General features: G+C 43.2%; 1 protein-coding gene and 1 pseudogene across 4 annotated transcripts in view; both read left to right on the top strand.

Annotated features, from left to right (window-relative positions):
- SCRN1 (secernin 1) overlaps nucleotides 1–20,116 on the top strand; it is a 58,719-nt gene that overhangs the window by 21,202 nt on the left and 17,401 nt on the right. For all 4 annotated transcript variants that reach the window (XM_006912033.3, XM_025046838.1, XM_015589487.2 and 1 more), the window contains exons 3-6: nucleotides 7,330–7,511; nucleotides 12,887–13,089; nucleotides 16,056–16,250; nucleotides 18,409–18,574. In XM_006912033.3, coding sequence (XP_006912095.1) covers nucleotides 7,330–7,511; nucleotides 12,887–13,089; nucleotides 16,056–16,250; nucleotides 18,409–18,574 — 746 coding nt within the window. The remainder of the gene's footprint in view (nucleotides 1–7,329; nucleotides 7,512–12,886; nucleotides 13,090–16,055; nucleotides 16,251–18,408; nucleotides 18,575–20,116) is intronic.
- Nucleotides 5,430–5,547, top strand: LOC112479918 (annotated as a pseudogene).

The raw sequence follows: 20,116 nt of genomic DNA, 5'->3' as shown, positions 1-20,116 counted from the left end.
AAGTAGCACATTATATATATACACTATTCCAAAACTTGAGTTTTAAATATATAATTTCAAACTTACAGAAAAAGTCTGCAATTTGCTTTTCTGGTTTAATAACACTTTGTAAAGATTTTCTATATCTGTACATAGAGATTGTAAGTTTTACAGCTGATAGTAGTTCATTGTGGAGATATTCCGTAATTCACTTATCAGTCTGCTACTGGTGGACACTAGTCTAGGAAGGAAAGCCACAGAGAACGTTGCACATAAGTCATTTCGTGCATGTGTGGGAATAGCCATGGATCTACTTCCAGATGCAGGATCACTGGGTCATAGAGTAGTTTTTCTAGTGATCGACCTCCAGAAGCATTGTACAATTCCCTGCTTACTTTTCTATCCTCATTATTAGTTTTTCTCTCCCAGCTTACACTGTCGGTCCCAGCTACACTGAGCTGCTTGCCATTTCTTGAATAAATACACTTGTATTTCTCTGTGCTTTTGCTTTTTCTATCTTTTGCTGAGAGTGTCCTTCCTCTCCCCTACTTGGTAGACTCCTATGCATCCTTTGAGGCCCCTCCTCCCTCTAGCCTGCCCCTCTTCTGTGAGCATGGAGCACTTTGTGCATGTTCTGCCATTATAAATCAATTGAAATTTACAATCACTTGAAATGAGGAGGATGAGTTTTGGCCTGGGAGGCGGGATCCTGGGTTCCAGTCTTGCTGTCCCCATTTACTGCATCTTGGGTCTTTGAGACTCAGTTTCCTCATTGGCCATACGGAGATCATAATGTCCACTGTGTCTGCCTTCCAGGGTTTTTTTTGTGAAGCACATGTGAGCTGACATGTGAAAGCACCACGTAAACTCTAAGGAGAACATTGTGCAGAGAGGAACTTGTTCTTTTTTAAAAAGAAGAATTGACTAGCTTTGAGAGATTCTGTGATTCCAGGTCTCAGTTCGCAAACTCCTATCTTTAGCACGTGCTTTTGAATCTACTTTTCAAATTTGTGCTTATGCCTTCAATTCCCTTATAGTTACACACCTGTAACTTGTTCCAAGTATAGAATGATGGGTTCTTTTCGGTATTTGGGCTTAGGAGCCACCATGACTGTCATGTAACCTTCATAAAAGCACTCACTAACATATTGAAATTATTTTTTTTAACTATGAAGAGTGGGAACTTCCCATAAAAACCCAATCTATTTTTCAACCATTTCATGACATTTTGAACATACAGATTCTGGCGGTTTCCCTAGAAATGTCATTCTTGAGTGCCGAGGTCCCAGGAACTCATTTTCTGAGAATAACCATGTGTAAAAAGTCATCCTGATTGCTCATTTACTCACCCGCCCACCCTTCCAGCTGGTCCATCCTTCTAGGCGGTCTTCCCTTCCAGTTTGTCCGCTTACCCACCCCTTCACCCTTCCCTCAGTCTGTCCACCTGTCTGCCCATCTGTCTATCATCTACTGTATGTCAAGTTCACTTTGCTTGAGACTGCAAGAATAATAACTAGGGTTCTCCAGCACAGAGCACTTTATTTTATGTTCTTTAGTCTTTCTCGGGTGGATTCTGGGTTTTTAACAACTTCTTTTGGTTGCAGAGTAGGATGGATAAATATGTATCTATTTGTGAAAGCCCCTTGGTCCTCTCTGAGGATGCCATACCTCTGTGCATTACAGGACTCCTCTCAACTTTACCTGAGCTCCGCTCCTCCCTATAGGGAGGCTTGTTGAGGAAGCAAACGAGTGATTTCCTGGGTGATGATGATGATGATGATGATGATATGTGTGCATTCCCCTGGGTGGATCTAGGTCTATTCTTATATGGTTGAACTTTCTATTTGGGGGGAAAAAAAATGGATCCAACATTAGAATACCGCGTTCCAGAAAAACGATAGATTTCAACTAAGGTTTATATTATTTATACATGGCACCCAAGGGAATGATTGTACCATAATTTGTGAGGACAGAATTCCTGACAGCCAAGTCAGGTTTGACACATAATGTTTTTTTTGAAAGAGTCTCTCGTTATTATATAATAAATCTCATTTCCATTATTTTCCTCCTGTAAAGTTTAAAGTTTTCATTTTATTCGAAAGTTCGTTTTAATTTATTTCTGTTTCTCACTGCATGAGGTTCTGTGTGGGATCGGTATCCTAGGGTGAGGTTATACAATGTTCATGATTCGGGGCCAGCTTTTGGTGGATCGTTCCTCTTTTCTTCCCCAATGAAAATACTTGAAAAGAATAAAACATGACCAATTAACGATAGTGGCGGCATTGTTAGTGTAATTGTCCAGATCACGGCTTTATTTGTGGTGTGTGGGGGCATGCACGTGTAGGGGGATCTGAATTTTAATTCTGAAGATTATTCCTTCTGGTAAGAAACACAAGCCATTTGGAATAAAGGATGCTGAGCAAAGCTCCGTGACTGCGGCTCGTCCACTCTTCCCGTCTGGTTTTGCTGTTGTTGTTTGTTCTCTTCTCTTCATTCCCAGGAGCAGAGGACCCCAGCCTTGTGCGGATTCAGAAGCATCTCCCTCTCCCCACGGGCGAGTGGCTCAGCAGGGGTCTTCCTTCTGCCATGTCCCCTTTTCCAAATTTATTTCTGAGCCCAGGTCTTTGCATAGCCCGTCTTCAAAGATCTTACAGCTTCAAGAAAATAAAAAGCAGTTCTTCAAAAATGTTGCCGACATCTTCTTTTGTTTTTATTTAGACCTACTATGAACCTTCAGGCCACATTTTCAAAACCAGCCACGTAGCAGGCATGACGCTGGGCTAAAAAAATTTTTTTTTTAAACCCAACCTAGTAACCAACCAACCAACAACTCTCAGTGACAATTAGCAATGCTGCTTTAGACTTGCAAATTTTCTAAGACTAAAAATATTTCTCTGAAGCCTCCCATTTTCCCTGCTTTTTTTCCCCCCACCCTACGAAGTCCGGCTGACTCATCAACTCATTTCACAGTGGTTTTCGCTGGCGGTGCCAGGGTTGTGTTCAGTAGGGAAGGCACAATGGTTGCGTTTCATTAACTGAAATGTCTCTTGTGTGAGTGTCTATTCTTCCTTTCACTGGGTGAGATCCAGAAATACTGTGCGTTGGAATGCGCAAGGGGTGGGCGACAGCACGAAGCTGATTTTGCTCTTTCATTTCTTGACACGATCGCACAAAATAATAGAGGGCTCGCTCTGCAGAAGAACCGTCTTTTGTCTTTGTCTCGAGGGTCTTGTCAAGGTTCATCTTTTCACCTTCCGACCTGGCATGTGTCCCCAGGAGCCACCTGAGAGAGCAGCAAGCTCAATCAGGCAATACTTTGAAAACCTCGACGACTCGTGTTAGGCAGGGCTGGCATTTAGAAGTATGCCTCACCGCACACCCCGCTCTGTGTGTTCTTGTATAGTTATGTGGCCTTGGCACCAGAAGTCACACTAGCTGACATTTGTTTTATTAAGGCTGGTTAGGAGTGGACGTGAGGCAGTATGACAATTTGCTCATCCCTTTCACAGCTTAATAACCAACGCCAAGGCCAGAACTACCCCTGTAAAGACCTAAAGTGGTAAATATTTTAATTTTTCTTTTCCTTGTCTAGTAGAAATTTGGCTAGGAATTTTGACTTAGAGAGCTAAATTTTTTTTTACCGCACTGAAAGATTTCAGTTGCTTTTTGGATTTGTTTTTTTTCCCAGTGAGACCTTCTTGGCTACCTCGAATCCCACTTATTCTCGGCCTCATTAATAATGTGGCAAATGTGAAGGTCATTGAATTCTATTTTAAAAACCGACTGCCTGTGGTGTTCATGTTCTAGATGGCTGACTTTACAAAATTTAGCTAATTATAACACGTGTAAATGTTCCTTCTTGGCGAGGTTTGCTCCCAAAGTGGGATTTTAAATAACCCGTCTATATGAGATAAGCGTGTCCATCCTCCTCATTCTCTCTCAGACCCAGGTGTGATTTGTCAGATTTCAAACACAGTGGAGCATGTGTGAATTGCAGCCACAGGAGGGTCCGTGTCAGGCCCTGGCTTCTACGGTTCCATGACAAAGGTGCCTGGAGGAGTGTGTGTTGCGGGCTCACCAAGGCTTAGGTGCCTGACTGCCCGTCTTCCCTTCTACCCCGCTCTGCTCTGTAGCGTGTGAGGGGGATTTGGTGCATTGGTTTTCAGCCCAGTGCTTCGGAGGCACTGATCTGGCCCTTCTGGAAAGATCTTCATCCTTCTGCTCATTCTGAGTTTGGCCTGAAAAGTGTCAAGCTGGCTGCGTGTATTTTGAAGTCTCACAAAGACCATATGGTTTTTCTGATTCAATTTTAACATTTTTATCAGTCGGTACTTACTGAGCTCTTGGCAGTCCTGTGACTCAATGACATCACAGTAGTTCCCCTAAGTGTCACAGTGGGGGACCTCCCTGCACCATGACACACCTTTAATGTCCCCCATCGGTCTCTTTTCAGGCTCTTACCTCTGGAATACCTTGACATCTGGCCCTTTTTCAAGGTCAACTCAAGTGTCACCCACTTGTAAAACCTCTGACCACTCGGATGTGTTATGTGTTATGATTTCCTTTGAATCCGTTATGCTCTCTCTGATCTTGGTTACTCGTTCATTTATTCATTCATTAAAAAAAAAAGGTTTACTGATGTGAGCATGTACCAGACTTGGGGTATATCAGTGAACCGAACAACAAAGATGTATCCCTGCCCTCATGGAGCTTCCGTTCTAACTGGGAGAGATATCATACGTGAACAGCACACGTGATGCCTACGTAAGTCAGATTGTATTTTGGAAGGGGATAAATGGAATGGAATGTGAAAAATAAAAAGCAGACAGGACTGGGTTGATCAGAAGTACAAGGTGGGAGGAGGGATCAAAATACAATGCAAATTGAGTAGACAGGCCCCGGTGACACTGAAGCCTGGTGGTCATGGTAATTTGCATGTGTGTTTTCTCCTTCTTTCCCAACCAAAACAAAACAAAGCAGAACATCCTCATCAACTCATCTGCCAGCTGTACTTAGCACAAAATGCTCTGTATGTGGTTGGTGCTCTAAAAGTCATCGGTGAAATGCACATGAATGTGTAAAAATCAACTTAAGGACTATGAGAGGTGAACACACAGGGCAATATATATGCCTTACTGTTAAATCGTATACCTGAAACTTACTGGATTTCGCTAATAAATTAAAAATAAATAAATAAATAAATTTTATAAAGGTTACAAAAGGACAAATAAGTAAATCAGTTTCCTATTTTTACTTTTCTCCTGCCCTTAAAAAAATATTTAAATAAATCTAGGCTTAAGAATCTGAAGATTCCTTCCCTATTTACTCATTCTTTTTAAGACAGAATTTGTCACTGGAGCTCAGTGTGTATAGGGGTTTTGGAAAGTGTTGGTCAATGCCTGAACTACTTTTTTACATGAAAGAGTGCAATTTTAAGATATAGACTTCAAGTCTACGGCCAGGCCACCCTGACAAGCCTGATCCTGTCTGATCTTGGCTGCTAAGCAGGGTCGGGCCTGATTAGTACTTGGATGGGAGACCACTTAGAAAGACCAGGTGCTGTAGGCGTAAAAAAATAAAAAATAAGGGATTGTAAGCTGACAAGGTCCTTGCAATCTGTGAGGTCAACCAGGGGTTGCCTTGCCAAAAATAAAAGTAAAAATAAAATAACACACACCATTTATATTTAGAAGAGCACAGAGGACCATAGCTGTTTCTTGCTTCGGCCAGGTTTTATTCTAAAGGGGTCATCTTTTAAAGTAAATAACTTTTGGAAACTGAATAGGGGAAAACATTTCAAAAGCTTATTTTCTTATTGATTTGCCATGAAAAACTCCAGGGTGTCTTGACAACCTCCGGATTTAATTAGCTTTCAGCTGAGAAATATTTATCAAGTGAAATAACGTTATCCCAGGGCAGAGCAATAGCTCCAGTGGCTTGCGAAGGTACGGATGTCACGTGACCAATGAGTGTGCATGCTACATGCATTTCAGCTCTTACCTGAGGTTTAGAGATTATGGAAAATCAATGCAGAAGAATTTCCTGGGCTGCATTCAGTCGATATAACTGGGTCTTGAATGGCAAAAAGATCTAAGGCTGCACTTGATCCAATGCTTTCAGCTTCCCAATTTAAAATGTAAATGGCTCCTGCAGCTGATACAATTCTCCCTTGAGAGCTAAGGAGCTCTGTGTAATTTAGAGACCCAAGTTCCATGCTGTGTTAGCCACATAAAGGATGGGTCATGGACTGATAAAATGTCAGAGTCAGGAGGCCTCCTGTGGATAACTTAGGTTAGGTATCCAGCTGAGTACTCCCATGGACCCAAGATGGGGAGGGATAAGGGGGAACCAGCAGGGAAGTTTTGAGTCATCCAGTTTCGATCTCACACCTGTTCTGTTTGCCTCTCAACACACTTTGACCAGTTTCATCGTCTTCATGCTTCCGCTTAAGAGTTTGTATGAAGGAAGGGTTCTGAGGCTAAAAATACTTTGGAAGAAAGTGTTCGATCTAGATTAGCTCATTGCTTTTCCAGGTGAAGACAGCAGCCTGGAGAAGGTAAGACATGTAACTGTACGTGGCGCACCCTGCCATTCTGACAGCAGTTAGAAACAGTCCCACCTCTCTGGGACTGTTTCCTTATGTGTCCAGCTCATGGGTTAGTGTGAAAATCAAATGGGACAGACAGGAAAGCACGTTGTGTAAGAGAGTATACAGTTAATGCATTAGTTCAATGTAAAGTATTATTATCATTTTCTTTTTTCTGCCAGCAGAGCCATCATGTAGGTTGTCAAACTGTGTTCTAGGGAGCCCTGGGGATCACTTCAGGGGGCTTAGGGACCTCCCTTCTTCAGAAACAAGCGCTTTCCCTTTTATGTGTTTTCTATGTCAGGCTTCTAAGTAGAGTTTCTTTTATAGATAGGGATCTGTAATGTTAAAAATATGTGAAAACCACCGATCTAGAAGGATTTTTGCAAATGAGAATAAATAGCTCTATGTTTGAAATGCTGGTGGCCATCAGTGCCTATTGAAATGATTAGGCACATTATTCAGAGCAGAGATTTGGCCAAATGCCTGGTTCAAGAAGATGACCACCATAGATGTAAGCATTATGGGCAGATTGGCTTGAATCAAAGAGAGTAAAACCGAGTGATTGGCAAGACCGAAACTCACTGTGGAGAAGACCTTTGAGCTGTTTTGAGACTTGGGGTGTCTTTTAAGTCTGGTTTTCCCAAGGCCTTTCAATTTTTGGTCTGTTTGTAACTGATGTGGTGGTTCAGTGTAAGTTCCAAGGTGAAAACTAAGTGGCACCTGATGGTGATGTCTCTTTCTTTCCTGTCTTCATTTTTTAGTGTACTTACATCTCAATCGACCAAGCTCCCAGGACCCATGCCATTGTGATAAGCAGACCTGCCTGGCTTTGGGGGGCAGAAATGGGAGCCAATGAACATGGAGTATGCATAGCCAATGAAGCCATGAACGCCAGAGAACCGGCCGCCGAGACGGAAGCCCTGCTGGGAATGGATCTAGTCAGGTACTGTGTGGTGATTCTTTCAAACAACTGCTCAGGACAGTTGGGGAATGGGTGTGGGATTTATCTCTCTCAAAATCTCATATTTTGTGACATGATCCTCCCAAAGAAGACATGTTCCTTTTGATATAAACTTTGAGATGATGGGAAAAAAAGGATAGATTACAGGGGAATATTATTCATCAATAAAAAAAAAATCAAATACTGAAACATGCTACAAGATGAATCTCGAGAACATTACGCTAAGGAAAAAAAGGATAGATTACAGGGGAATATTATTCAGCAATAAAAAAAAATCAAACAAATACTGAAACATGCTACAAGACAAATCTCGAGAACATTATGCTAAGTGAAGGAAGCCAGACACTAAAGGTCACATATTCTATGATTCCATTTCTACGAAATATTAGAATAGGCAAATTCATAGAAGCAGAAACTAGATTAATCATCGCCTGGGGAGTGGCAGTGATTCCTGATGGAGACAGGGCTGCTCTCTGGGGTGCTGAAAATGTGCTAAACTTAGATCACGCTGATCATTGCACAACTTGTTGAATACACCGAAACCCAGCGAACTGTACATATATTTAAAATGGGTGACATTTACGGTATTAGAAATATATCTAAAATATATAAAAGAAAAAGGATGCATATAAAATACACGACATAGAAAGGATGAAAGAACAGAGATCGCTTCCCTCCTTCCCCGCTGCATCTCAGTCACCTCTTCCTTTCCCTGCTCTTCCCGTCACCGTGTGACAGAAGGAAGCGGTTATGGACGCTCGACAACAGGGATCTTTGTCTGCTTGTTCACTACTGCTTCACAAGTACCAGGGACTGCATGCCTGGCACGTAGTGGGTCATCAGTGACTGCGTTTGGAATGAATGACTGAAGTGGAGTTGGAGCGAAACAACATTCTGAAATGGCTTCCCTTTTTCTGAGATAGTGAGATGCTATAGAGTCATGGATGTACTTGAAAGATTTTGCTGGGAGCTGGGTCCTTGGTTTTCAGTGTGGATATACCAAGTCACATCACCTCTCTGGGCCACGGTTTCCTCAGGTGTCCAATGTGAGGCTTTAGATTGGGTGACTGTCAAAGAGCCTCCCCAAACTAACATGCTATAAAAAGAAATAGCGGCTTCCACATTTTGCAGGTTGTATAGGGAGAAACTGCATATTTACAGACACCTCAGTGGCCCATAGCTTCTGCCAGCCGATGGATAAGTCTGTTAGTAACACCCTTTTGGTAGCAAACCACCTTTATGCCTTCCTCATCCTTCCTTCCTATTTCCGGTTCTTATAAACTCAGGAGGAGCAGGTCCCCTGAGCTGGAGAAGAGGAGGGAAAAGCCTCATATTTACAATCGGTTTTCTTTTGATTAATAGATTAACAGAATGAAATCTATGGAATAACAACAAATTTCGAGCTTATGTTCTGACAGCTGTCCCAGGATTTTTACCTCTATATTTAATAGAAATCCTAAAAATGAAGAGTTAACAGTGAAAAGTATGCCTCTTTTATGCCTTAGTTATAACCTTGCATTTTGAGTTATCGTTATATTTGTGGTATGGGTTTTATAGCATCACAAAGACCACCATTTTAACAGTTGATTTCTGGGACGGTGGAAGAGGATTTTCTTTTTCCTTCAAAGCCTCTGATGTATCTTTTTAAGGTTATCAAACTCTAAGCAACAGGGGCTTACTGAATACCTGCTTTGTGCTTGACTGTCGGCACATGAAGAAGCTCAAAAACTTCAAAGAGACTTTAGTCTGGTGGCAGGGAGAGGACAAAAAAATTGAGCAATACAAAAACTTTAAGACCAGTTTAAGAGGACAGTAGGAGAGATGTGCGGTCTGAGATTTGCAGCCACGTGAATGGCACAGCATTCTAGGGCATGGCCCTCAGCAAACACTGCCGGGTGCTTAGAGATTATCACAGACTACCCGTATTTGGGAATGCATGCTTCGAGAAGGAGGTACCTTTGACTTGGATCTACAAGGCTGAGGGATTGGTCAAAAGATTTCACACACAGTGTGGAAATACCCCAAAATCAATGCAGCAATTAACGCCCACCTATTTCCTTTCTGCTTCTGGCCCTCTGGCTGAAGACTGGGTATCTTTCAATGTCTTTAAGGTCATGAACCCAGAGGGGCCGGGCGGACTCCTTGACTGGGGGGCAAATGGAAGATTACAGTTGACGCTTGAACAAGTTGAGTTTGAACTGCGAGGGTCCACTTGTACGTGAATTTTTTAAAAAATGCTGTAAATGTATTTTTTTCTTACAATTTTCTTTTCTCTAGCTTTATTTTTACTTAAGAGTGCAATACGTAATACACATAACATACAAAATATGTGTTAATTGACTTCGTATTATTGATAAAGCTTCCAGTCAACAGTTGGCTACTAGTAGATAAGTTTCTGGGGAGTCCTTTTTGGCTGCACAGACATCAGTGCCTCTAACTCCCGTGTTGCTCAAGGGTCAACTATATTTGCATCTGCATCTTTATAAGAACACCAGGCCCATCCCATAAGGGGAGGGGTAGTGACTATTTTCATGACTTTGCCCTGGGCAGTGATTATATATCCATGATATATCTAGTTACAGCTTGGCTTTACTTTAATTGAGATACAAAAGCGACAGAGGTCTCCCTAGCCTATGGAGGCGTAGCTTTCCAAAAGATAAGTGAGCAGAGCTCCTAAACGGGGCTTTAAGCAGGCCAAGTGCAGGCGTGAGATGTGCCACCATTTCAGGGATGGGCACAGCGAGCTGGACATACATGTAGGAAAGTCATGGGTCCCAAATAGGGATTTATTTACCCAGGGATTTGAGTTCGGAAACATCTAATTCCAAGACGCAGAACAAGCTGGACCGAGCACGTACTTTGAAAGGACTTGAATTGCACTTGAGGTTGATGTCAGACTCTCACCTCGGCCCCGTTAGTTTCATCCCTTTTCCTGCCCTGCTTCCATGACGAGGTCTAGCGGCCAGTGTGAAATTAGGCATGGGCATCAGAAAGGCGCCGCTTTCATTTTGAACCTCGTGAGTCCAGGAAGTGGAACTGTCGCGAGAGGCTTCCAAGTAGGCCACCGCTGCTGTGTGACTCGCTGCCCTTACCTGCTGTAGCCCTGGTGCTTCGCCACCTCTCAGTCACATGTAGAGAGTGTGTGACGTCGTTCTCATTCATGGCCCTGGCACTGTGGAGCAGGTAGTCCTGTCCTGGTCTCATGGCAGGAGACCAGGTGGGAATGGCCAGGTGGGACAAAGGAGTATTTTTTTCCCATGGTCCTGGCACAAGGGCTAAAATGAGAACTGTGTCTGTGGGTGAGTGGGGAGGCCCCCCCTGTAGATGCTGTGCACAGAGGGCACCAAAGTCAGTGTGTGTGTGTGTGTGTGTGTTTGGGGAGGGAGTGGGCAAGTGCAAGTATTGGGAGTCTCAGTGTGGAAAACAAACAGGCAGAACAGCACAAGAGTGAGTTAGAAACTGCAGAAGAGAAGCCATAGCTTCCAGAGGCGGGGCCGTTACCCTGGTCGGATAGTCACATGCTACTAGCGTGTTTACCTGGGCAGGTTGAGGCCCTGCAAAAGCCTGGGGACAGGGTTCTGCTTAGAATACGTGCATGAGGCAGTGTGACCAGGGGCCTGTGGAAAGGAGGAAGGGGCCCTCCTGGCTGCACAGATCTGGGTTATAAGAGGTGCTCATAGCACGTTCGTTTGCTTCAAGTCCTCAAGATGAGTGTTTGCTTCTCCAACTTTTCTTTGGAGGGGATGGCATTGACCAACAGAAAGCTGACTTAAGTCGATCTTCTAATAGGTTTATTCTCACTCTCCTGAAGTCTTAGGGTTCAGCCTCACAAATCATTGCCTTGGTACCGAGTCTTCCAAAATAAGCTTAAATTGAGAAATGCCAAGTGAATCAATATGTAATTATGTGACCATGAAAATAAGCCTGTTAAAAGAATAAATTTGTAGCATGTAGTTGCATTATCTTCTCTTCTTCCTGGCAGCACAGTGAAATAAATGTCTCTTCAGGAAGAATCCAGCTGGGTGAATTATATTAACAATTGCTTCTCAACCTGAAAATTCATCAAGAACTGGCCTATGCTACCACCATAGCCAGCTTCATTGCCTCTGTTCTAAGACTGTGTTCCTGCCCCCAGAATTGTAATTTGAACAAAGAGATGAATAAATGGACATTTACTGAGGGCATAGCATGTGCCATCCTCTTTCAAATTAGCCAGAGGGAAATAGTACTGTTTCCAGTTTACAGATGAAAAAAATCAAGGTTTGGAAAGGTTAGATTACTTAAGATCATACTGCCAGTGGGTAGCAGAACCAGGACTAGAAGCTGGGTCCATTTATCTCTGAGTCATTTGTTTTCCTGCTACAATGTGCTACTCTCAAAACTTACTGATCACTTCCTTGGGCCTGGGCACTTGAGCTATGTATTTCCATGTTCGTTATCTCATGAAACTCATCCTCATAGCGACCCAAGGATGTAGATACTTGTTTTACAGGTGACTTAAAAGCGAAGTTTCAATATATTATGTAAATTGTCCAAGGTCACACAGAGGGCAAGTTTCGTGCCTTCCTTAAGAGGTCTATTAATTAGAAGGACTGAGAGGAGATTGCTTTTTCACTTAAGAAGAAATGTGTACTTTTTGATAACTGAAGTCTGTATGCCACAGCAGTAGAGGTAGGCTGACAGGTGGGAGGAGAAATACGTAGAAAAGAATCACACTCCTGTCCTAACCAGCCTCCCATTTCTACTGAGATCTCTGTGTCAGTTTTATGCACCGAGGACAATGGCTGGCTATGGAACACTTATTACCAACCGAAATACCGGTTATAGAATAATAGAGAACAAGGCTAGACTGGCAAGAGATTTCCTTTTGCCCAGAGGACAATGGCTGGCTATGGAACACTTATTACCAACTGAAATACCTGTTATAGAATAATAGAGAACAAGGCTGGGCAGAGATTTCCTTTTGCCCAGGTAGGAGGGAGAATAAGCCACCGAAAAGGGTCTTGCTGGGGGCTAGAGCTGGGCTGGCCAGCTCCATGGGAGACAGGGCTGGAAAAGAGAAGGAAAGAGGGGTGGCTTAGCTTCCTTTTAAGAGGGAGAAGCCACTGGGTTCCTGACTCTTTGGCTGTGTGGGCGGCGGATGCCCAAAGACACAGAACACCCCAGAATTTAGAACTGAATGTGTGAGAGTTCTCTGAAAGTGCTGTTAAATCTGTTTACGTATGGGCCTGCGTACTTAGTATACTTACACATACCGGCATGCTTCGTAACTCAGCCTCATTCCAGTCTTTGGTTACTATGCTGATAATCACGTGGTACCAAATGACCGAGGTATCCTTCTGGTTCCTTTACTTCAGGCTTGGTTTAGAAAGAGGGTCGACCGCTAAAGAAGCCTTAGACGTCATTGTTGCCTTGTTGGAAGAACATGGACAAGGGGGGAATTATTATGAAGATGCAGATGCTTGCCACAGCTTCCAGAGTGCGTATCTGATTGTGGACCGTGAGGAGGCCTGGGTGCTTGAGACCATAGGAAAGTACTGGGCTGCTGAGAAAATCACAGGTGAGTGCGTGTGGATGGTGGAGAGTTGCATGGACAGAAAAGGCCGAAGTGGATGTGTCCTGACGTACAGGAACCACGCTACTGATGCAGACCCTCTCCGTGCTGGATCTTCGGCTTTTGGCATGCCTCTCATGTCTGGGCTTCTGCTTCTAGAGAGGAAGCTGGAGTCTCCTGAACCTGGAGTGACTGGCTGTCAATACTTGGGAAGCATGCTCCTAACATCTCCTGTTTTACATTTGCTTTCTGGGCAGGATCCAATTCAGACTGGTAGCTGTTTCATGATCCAAATCGTTGCTCTGTTAATTGGCTAAAGGAATGGTGATTTTTCAGTTTCGTTCATAATAGGTCGATGAATTACTACAACAGGGAGCTAGCTGCTCCTGATCACCTCCAGCCATGTCGCATTTTTTGTTTGGACCGTTCTTCCAAAAGCGGAATTGGGATCTGTGTGGGGTCCATTTGCTCCCCCCGGGCCAACAAGCCCATGTCTCTGTGAGACACTGTTCCCAGAACATCAGAGGACTAGAGAATCTACCCAGAAGGATTTAGTGCTGAGTAAATCGCTGCTCTGCGCCCCTGTAGCATTTTGCTCTAAGACAGCTCTGGAGAAGGAAATGTTGTGGGTGAGAGTGGCGGTCTTGTATCATCACCCATATTCAGGACAGGATGGAATCCCAGAGTGGGTTAAAGGGCTTCCTAGAGGACTAAAGAGTTCTAAGAAAGAATTGGCCAATGACGCTCCTCTTACATCCCTTAGAACTGGACGATGAATACACAGCACGCCTGCTGCCATTCTCCCCTCCCGTGTCCGTGGCAGACATGGCAAGTAGATTGCAGAACTCTTCTCTTATTGCATCTGTACTTGGCCTATATATTTTTCTAAACTGAATTTACCAGGAAATCTCTTCCGGTTCCTCAGAAATGATGGAACCTGTTTGCCATCTCTGCCTTAGGGGTGACTGGAACGAAATCTGACCCGAGTTAGGAGCAGATCTATTGCAGTCGTTGAGAATCAAGGCTGTCGATTTCTGTGGCTTAAGTCAGTCCCGTGTTAGGGTTGCCGTGGACGGTGGGCACATTCTATCCTACACAAGGCTGCCCCACCGAGGCAGTGAGATCTAGCCGTGCTTTCTTAACTGAGCTGTGCAAAAGCTGCGTCTGCCTGGAGGAGGCTGTAGTTTCTCCTCCTTCTCACAAGGGTGAAGATTAGCTAATGGTGCCCTCGAAGCGATCTCAGAGAGTTTCTCCACCCACGTATGCCCCACATATGCCCACACGTGCCTGCCTGCCCTACTTCCACAGCAGTTACAGGACTCATGCAACCAATGTGGTCTGCCAGTGCGCTAAGCTTCCTGTGATGCTGGAACTTAAAACTCCTTTTTTAAAAAAATCCCCTAAGATGAAGTCCTTCTATCGAATGGTTCCATCAAGAAGGCTAGTGATCGATGCTGAAAAGCAATCATATTGCTTTTAAGTAGAACGTAAAACGTTTTGATCTATAACTGCATTTAAAAAAAACTTAGTCTCTCTTTAAAATATAGCTTAAAAAATCCATCTCAAAATGAATGTTGTCTTTCACTAATTTTTTTTTTTTTTAAACCCAGCCATTCCTTGGACTCATTGATTTCATGTTTCCTGAGCTCAGCAGAAGTGTGATTGCAGTAGGATTTAATGAATTCTGTCTCTCAAACGCTAAAATTCTGGAAAGCAATGTCTTATAAATTATCTCTTTTAGGAATAAACATTTGTGGAGTTATTCACAAGACTTAAAAATATCTTAGGGTGAATAATGTCAAAATCACTTATTTAGGCTAAAGCTATTTTTTATTTTCAATTTTTAAGAATAACTTTACATGTATGATGTCCTCTAAAAAGATGAATGGCAAAGGATAAACACCCATCAGGCAGGAATGTGTACGTTGGAAGTGTAGATCAGTGAAGCAGAAGATACCGAAAGAACTCAGTCCAGCCCTGACCACGCCTTTGGGGAACTGGCTTTCGGGTAGAAATGGTTTTATTGCTGCTTGTAGTTTGGACTTTTCCTCTCTCTCTACTTCATTCTCCAAGAATTTAGAAGATCATTGTGCTCCTTGGAAGCAGCAGCTATGAATGGCCATTTTGAGCTGAAAGTGATAACTTGGTAATAACTGGACATCGTTTTGAACTTGAGGGCCAGGTTATCCTGTGTATTTGTAGCCCAGGCTTTGGCGAAGCCATAGCAACCCTGCCAGCAGATGGGAGAACTGCTGCCCTAACCCTCATTCATCGGTGTGAAGTGTACTCAGAATGCAGGCATTTCCGATCCTAGAGTTATTTAGCTACACTTAATTATATTTTTCTGAGAAAAGAATTCCCATGGAGTCTTCTTAGATGCGCACGTGACATACAGCTATTCCTAGGTACATTCTGTTATTTAAAAGCTATTCATTATCAGTGCCCTCTACGTTTTTCTAAATCTGGGGACCTGAAAAGAAAAAAACTGAATGAAGAAGTATCACATTTGCATTTTTACAAAAATACAAATTTATCTGGGCAGAGGGTGGCGGTGTGAAGTGTTTCTTCAGGTGGAGCAAGACTAAATTGGGGAGAATTCTCTACAGTTGTGACATTCTCAAGTCTTGTTAGTAGCACAGTGCCTCTTTCAAAGAACCTTTCACTTTCTTTGTAAGGAGTAAATGCTTGGGGTTTATTTAGCAAGAAGGGCCTCACATCTTTCCTTTTGATTGTGAATTTAAGATCAAGTGACCTCTGCTCACTTACACCGTGATAATGCCCAGTCAGGACTGGTCAAACCTGGGACATCGGCTGAAAAGAGGGCCAAGGAACATCTGTTTCTCTATCCAAAAATGGAATTTGATTCTCCCTTTTCATTAAAGTTAAGTTGCAGGGAAGAGATTCCCCGTAGATTTCCATTTCTTGATTAAGTCTTTATATTTCCAACTAACTGGGCTTTGTACTCTCTGCAGAGGGCGTCAGGTGCATTTGCAATCAGCTTTCACTCACGACCAAGATTGACGCAGAGCATCCTGAGCTCAGGGGTTACGCTCAGAGTCAAGGTTGGTGGACGGGAGAGGACGAGTTCAATTTTTCCGAAGTGTTTTCTCCAGCCGATGACCATTTAGACTGCTGTGCAGGCAAAGACAGCTTCGAAAAGCAAGAAGGTGAGTTAGTACATCCCTTAAGATTCTCCTTCTCATATGTGCCCTTTGTCTTGAAGCTGTTTTAGAGAACCTGTCTGAACGTACATAGGAAAGTGAAGAATGAGTATAGGATAGACTACAAGTATATAGAGACCGACTTGGGATAAAGTCCCTGATGTGTGGGCAAAATGACAGCTTGCACTTATTTTTTACAGGGTGCTTCCTCATCCATGGAAGTTTCCTGCTCCTGTGTCCCCTTTAAACACTAGTGTCATCGTACTTCTCTCTGTGATGTTTATGCAGACTTCCTTCTAGCTCAGCGTTTGTGTATTTGACTCAGCTTCTGCCCATATTTTCTTCTCCCGTTAGCCTGTTGAGTCTTCAGGGTGGGGCATTGTCTCTTTCACTCATCTTAGGATTCCCTTTTGATACCTATTACAGTCCTTTGTTCCATGAACATTTATTAAGTTAACTATTGATTTGAATTCTCTTCATGAGCCCTCTGTTTCCCACTTAGTTATCGACTTAATCAGAACCCATATTTAGGTAAATATGGTGACTGGATAACTTATTATTTTTGTGTCTAAGTAGAAACCCTTCCACATAAACCATAATGGCCACATTTTTATATTTGTTAGTGATACTAGTGTTTTGTAAGTCAAACCTTTGATCATTTAGGACAGGTCAGCAAACTATCACCTGTCGTCAGCTACCTGTTTTGTAACTAAAATTTTATTGGAACACAGCCACACCCATTGATTTCCGTTTCATTTATGGCTGCTTCCATGCTACAGTGGCAGAGATTAACAGTTGCAACAGGTAAGTTACGACAGAGATTGTATGGCCATAAGCCTAAAATATTTACTATCTGCTTCTTTAAAAAAAAATTTGCTGACCCTTAATCTAGAAGAACATTTTAAGACTTTTGCTGTAGAACTTAATATATTCTGGGTAAGAAGGCAAGGAAGTATCCATTTTAAAGTGGGAACACTGAAAAAAGCTCAAAGTTTTTAATTAAAAATAAACTAGCTTAATGAAAGTATACAATACCATGTATGAAGTAGTCCTGCCAAAACATCAAACCTAAATCTGCTGAAGACTTCAGATCTAGCTATTAGTTTATGGGAAATACAAGGAATAGGGGGACATAATTAAATGACACCATGGGGGTGCCATCTGCAGAGTCCAGACTGGGAAACTCTACAGGAGAAATGGCCTGTAAATAAAATGCAAGGGGCAAAGACGAGAGGCAGAGATTTGAGAGACATTGTCAACCTATGGGACCGGTAAACTCGTTTATGAGAGGAGGAAACTTGAACCCTGGGTAGGTTGAAGAAATCAAGGAGTTATTGTTACCATTTGTAGGGGTGTTGCAAATAGAGTTTTACAATAAGGATGCGAGTTGTGCTAGTGAACTGTAAGCTGTCGTCTCTCTGTGTGATGCTTTGATGTCATCTTCGTGAACACAGACGGAAAGAATTGTGTTTTAGTGAATTAAAACCCGAGGGAGAAAATGTAGAACTGGGATCCGTGAAGTCAGAGCCAAAAGTTGTATGACTCTGACGGTTCTAAATACCTCTCTCTGTGTATAGTTTTCACCGCAGAGAAGTAATTTTTCAAATATACACTCCAAACTGCGAGAGTAAGAGTATATGAGAGAACTTGCGTGGTAGACTGTGCATAGATTGCATGTGCCTTCTACGGATATCATTTTGTTGTGTTACTACACGCGTTGAGATATTGTTAAGTGCTCTATCAAAAGACCTTGAAATACTGTGACTCAGGAAAAATGCAAGCATCTTTCTCTCCCACATTATGGTCTGGATAAGATGACAGTCCAGGACCGATACAGTACTCTGCCTTGACACATGACTTCCATTTGGGGTCCACTTGCTGGCATCTCCCAGGTAGCGGGAAGGGGGAAAAGAAAAGTGAAGGGTAAGCATTTCTTTCTATGGATGTTGCAAGGAAGTTCTACACGTCTCCCGTTGCTCAGGATTTATTACGTGGCCACACCTAGCCGCGAGGGAAGCTGGGAAGTATAGTCTGTAGGGAGGCAGTTATGTTCTCAGCTATAATTTCAGAAGCTGTGTTACTAAAACAGGAAAGGAGTAAACGAATTTTGGTTAACAGCCCGCCACCTCTCTCTCCCCCCAACCCCTTTCTTTTTTCTTTACAGAAAGCATCACTGTGCAGACTATGATCGACATCTTAAGGGACAAAGCCAGTGGGGTCTGTATAGACTCCGAATCTTTCCTCACCACAGCCAGTGTAGTGTCTGTCCTGCCTCAGAACACAAGCTCACCGTGCATTCACTACTTCACCGGGACCCCAGATCCTTCCAGGTTCGTCTGAGACACAGTCGTGTAAGCAGAAAGTGCGAGCTACTCTTGAGAGCTCAGCCAGCAAGCGTACGTGAAGTTCCTGCACCTCCCTGGTGTAGCCAAGTCACGTTATTTAGTTGGCCTCAACTTGGGTAGTGTGGTACAAAGAGCTCTGACGAAGAGTTCTTGGTTTTAGTCACATAGCATTTGTCAGCATCATGGCATCAAATAGTTTTAAATTTAGCAAATAGTTATTGATATGTATCATGGGCCGGGCATTGTGCTATGTATGGGGGATGCAAAGATAAACAAGACCCAATGAGACAGAGAGATTTGACAGAGAAATGCCCAAGATTTATCAAAATAACCGGTTCCTATGAGTTAGAGGACAGAGTGGCCCAGAGGCAAAGCAGACTGAAGCAACTTCAAGTGCGCTGGCCAGTTCTTTCAGGCGTCGTGTTTCAGAGGGTTGCTTTCTGCCCAGCATCTCAGCAAAGAGGTAGTTTGGCACAGTGGTTAAGGACACAGCCTGTAGAATAAACTGCGCGGATTTTGAAATCCACCGCTGCCACTTAGTAGCTGGGTAAGTTGCTTCACGTCCCTAAGCTTCTGTTTCTGTACTGTTCAGTGGGGACAGTACTAGTCCCTACCTTTGTGTGCTTGTCGGGCCTCATTTTTTAAACTACTGCCAATATCAATAGATCCTTCTAGCAGGACCTGACTATTAAATTTGGTATGAGCTATTCTTGGTTATTTATTCACTCATTTATTTATTCATTTAACAAGCACTGATGAAGCACCTACTGTGTACCAGTTATTGTGCTTGTCGGGTACTAGGGACCAAGTGTGTACAAGGTAAGAGCTGGCACTAAGGAGACGACAGAGAGGGAAACTTCACAGAGGAGGAAACTCTTGGGCACTGGGCCTTGTGGGAAAAGTAGGAGTTTGTTAGGTGCACAAAGCAGGAACGGCATTCTGGGTAGAGGGAACAGCATGGGCAAAAGCGCAGAGGCAGAAAAGCTTGCCTCCCAGGGCTGGTGGCTCAGCAGCCTCTTGTGAGCACTCGCTGCTGGCCCGCAGGGGTGCACGTGGGCGTTGAAAGCACCTGGCATGCTCTGCCCAGGTATTCGCACCTTGTTCTTTAGGGAACAGGAAGCTTCGAAGGAGTGGGTTGAACCAAAGAATGGCCGTCCCAGACCTCGCGTTCCCTGATTTCTCACGCACCTGCTCTGGCAGTGCTTAGAAGACAGGCCTTTGTGATGCCAGGCACTGATGTCAAGGAATTCTGTTGCCTAAGCTGAAATGCATGGCCCGATGTAATTAGAAAAAAAGGTTGGGAAATAGCCTTCTAATATTTAAAATGGAAAATTTCATGTAGTTTTAAAAGCAAATTATCCGTGGTTAAATTAATTGAAAAGACCTTGAAGAAGATTAAGAGCTTTCTGGAAGTCGTTCATTTTTATCTGCTTGGTTAAATGAGCTGCATTTCCTGCTGTGGCTGTAGAACTGTCATCGATTTATTTTCCTATTCAGCATTTTAACATTTTTCCGTAGTTGGGCACG

Source organism: Pteropus alecto, unplaced genomic scaffold, assembly GCF_000325575.1.
Source record: "Pteropus alecto unplaced genomic scaffold, ASM32557v1 scaffold21, whole genome shotgun sequence".
NCBI classification, from domain to species: domain Eukaryota; kingdom Metazoa; phylum Chordata; class Mammalia; order Chiroptera; family Pteropodidae; genus Pteropus; species Pteropus alecto.
Note: the sequence above shows the minus strand (reverse complement) of the source record. Positions and strands in the feature narration are given on the sequence as shown.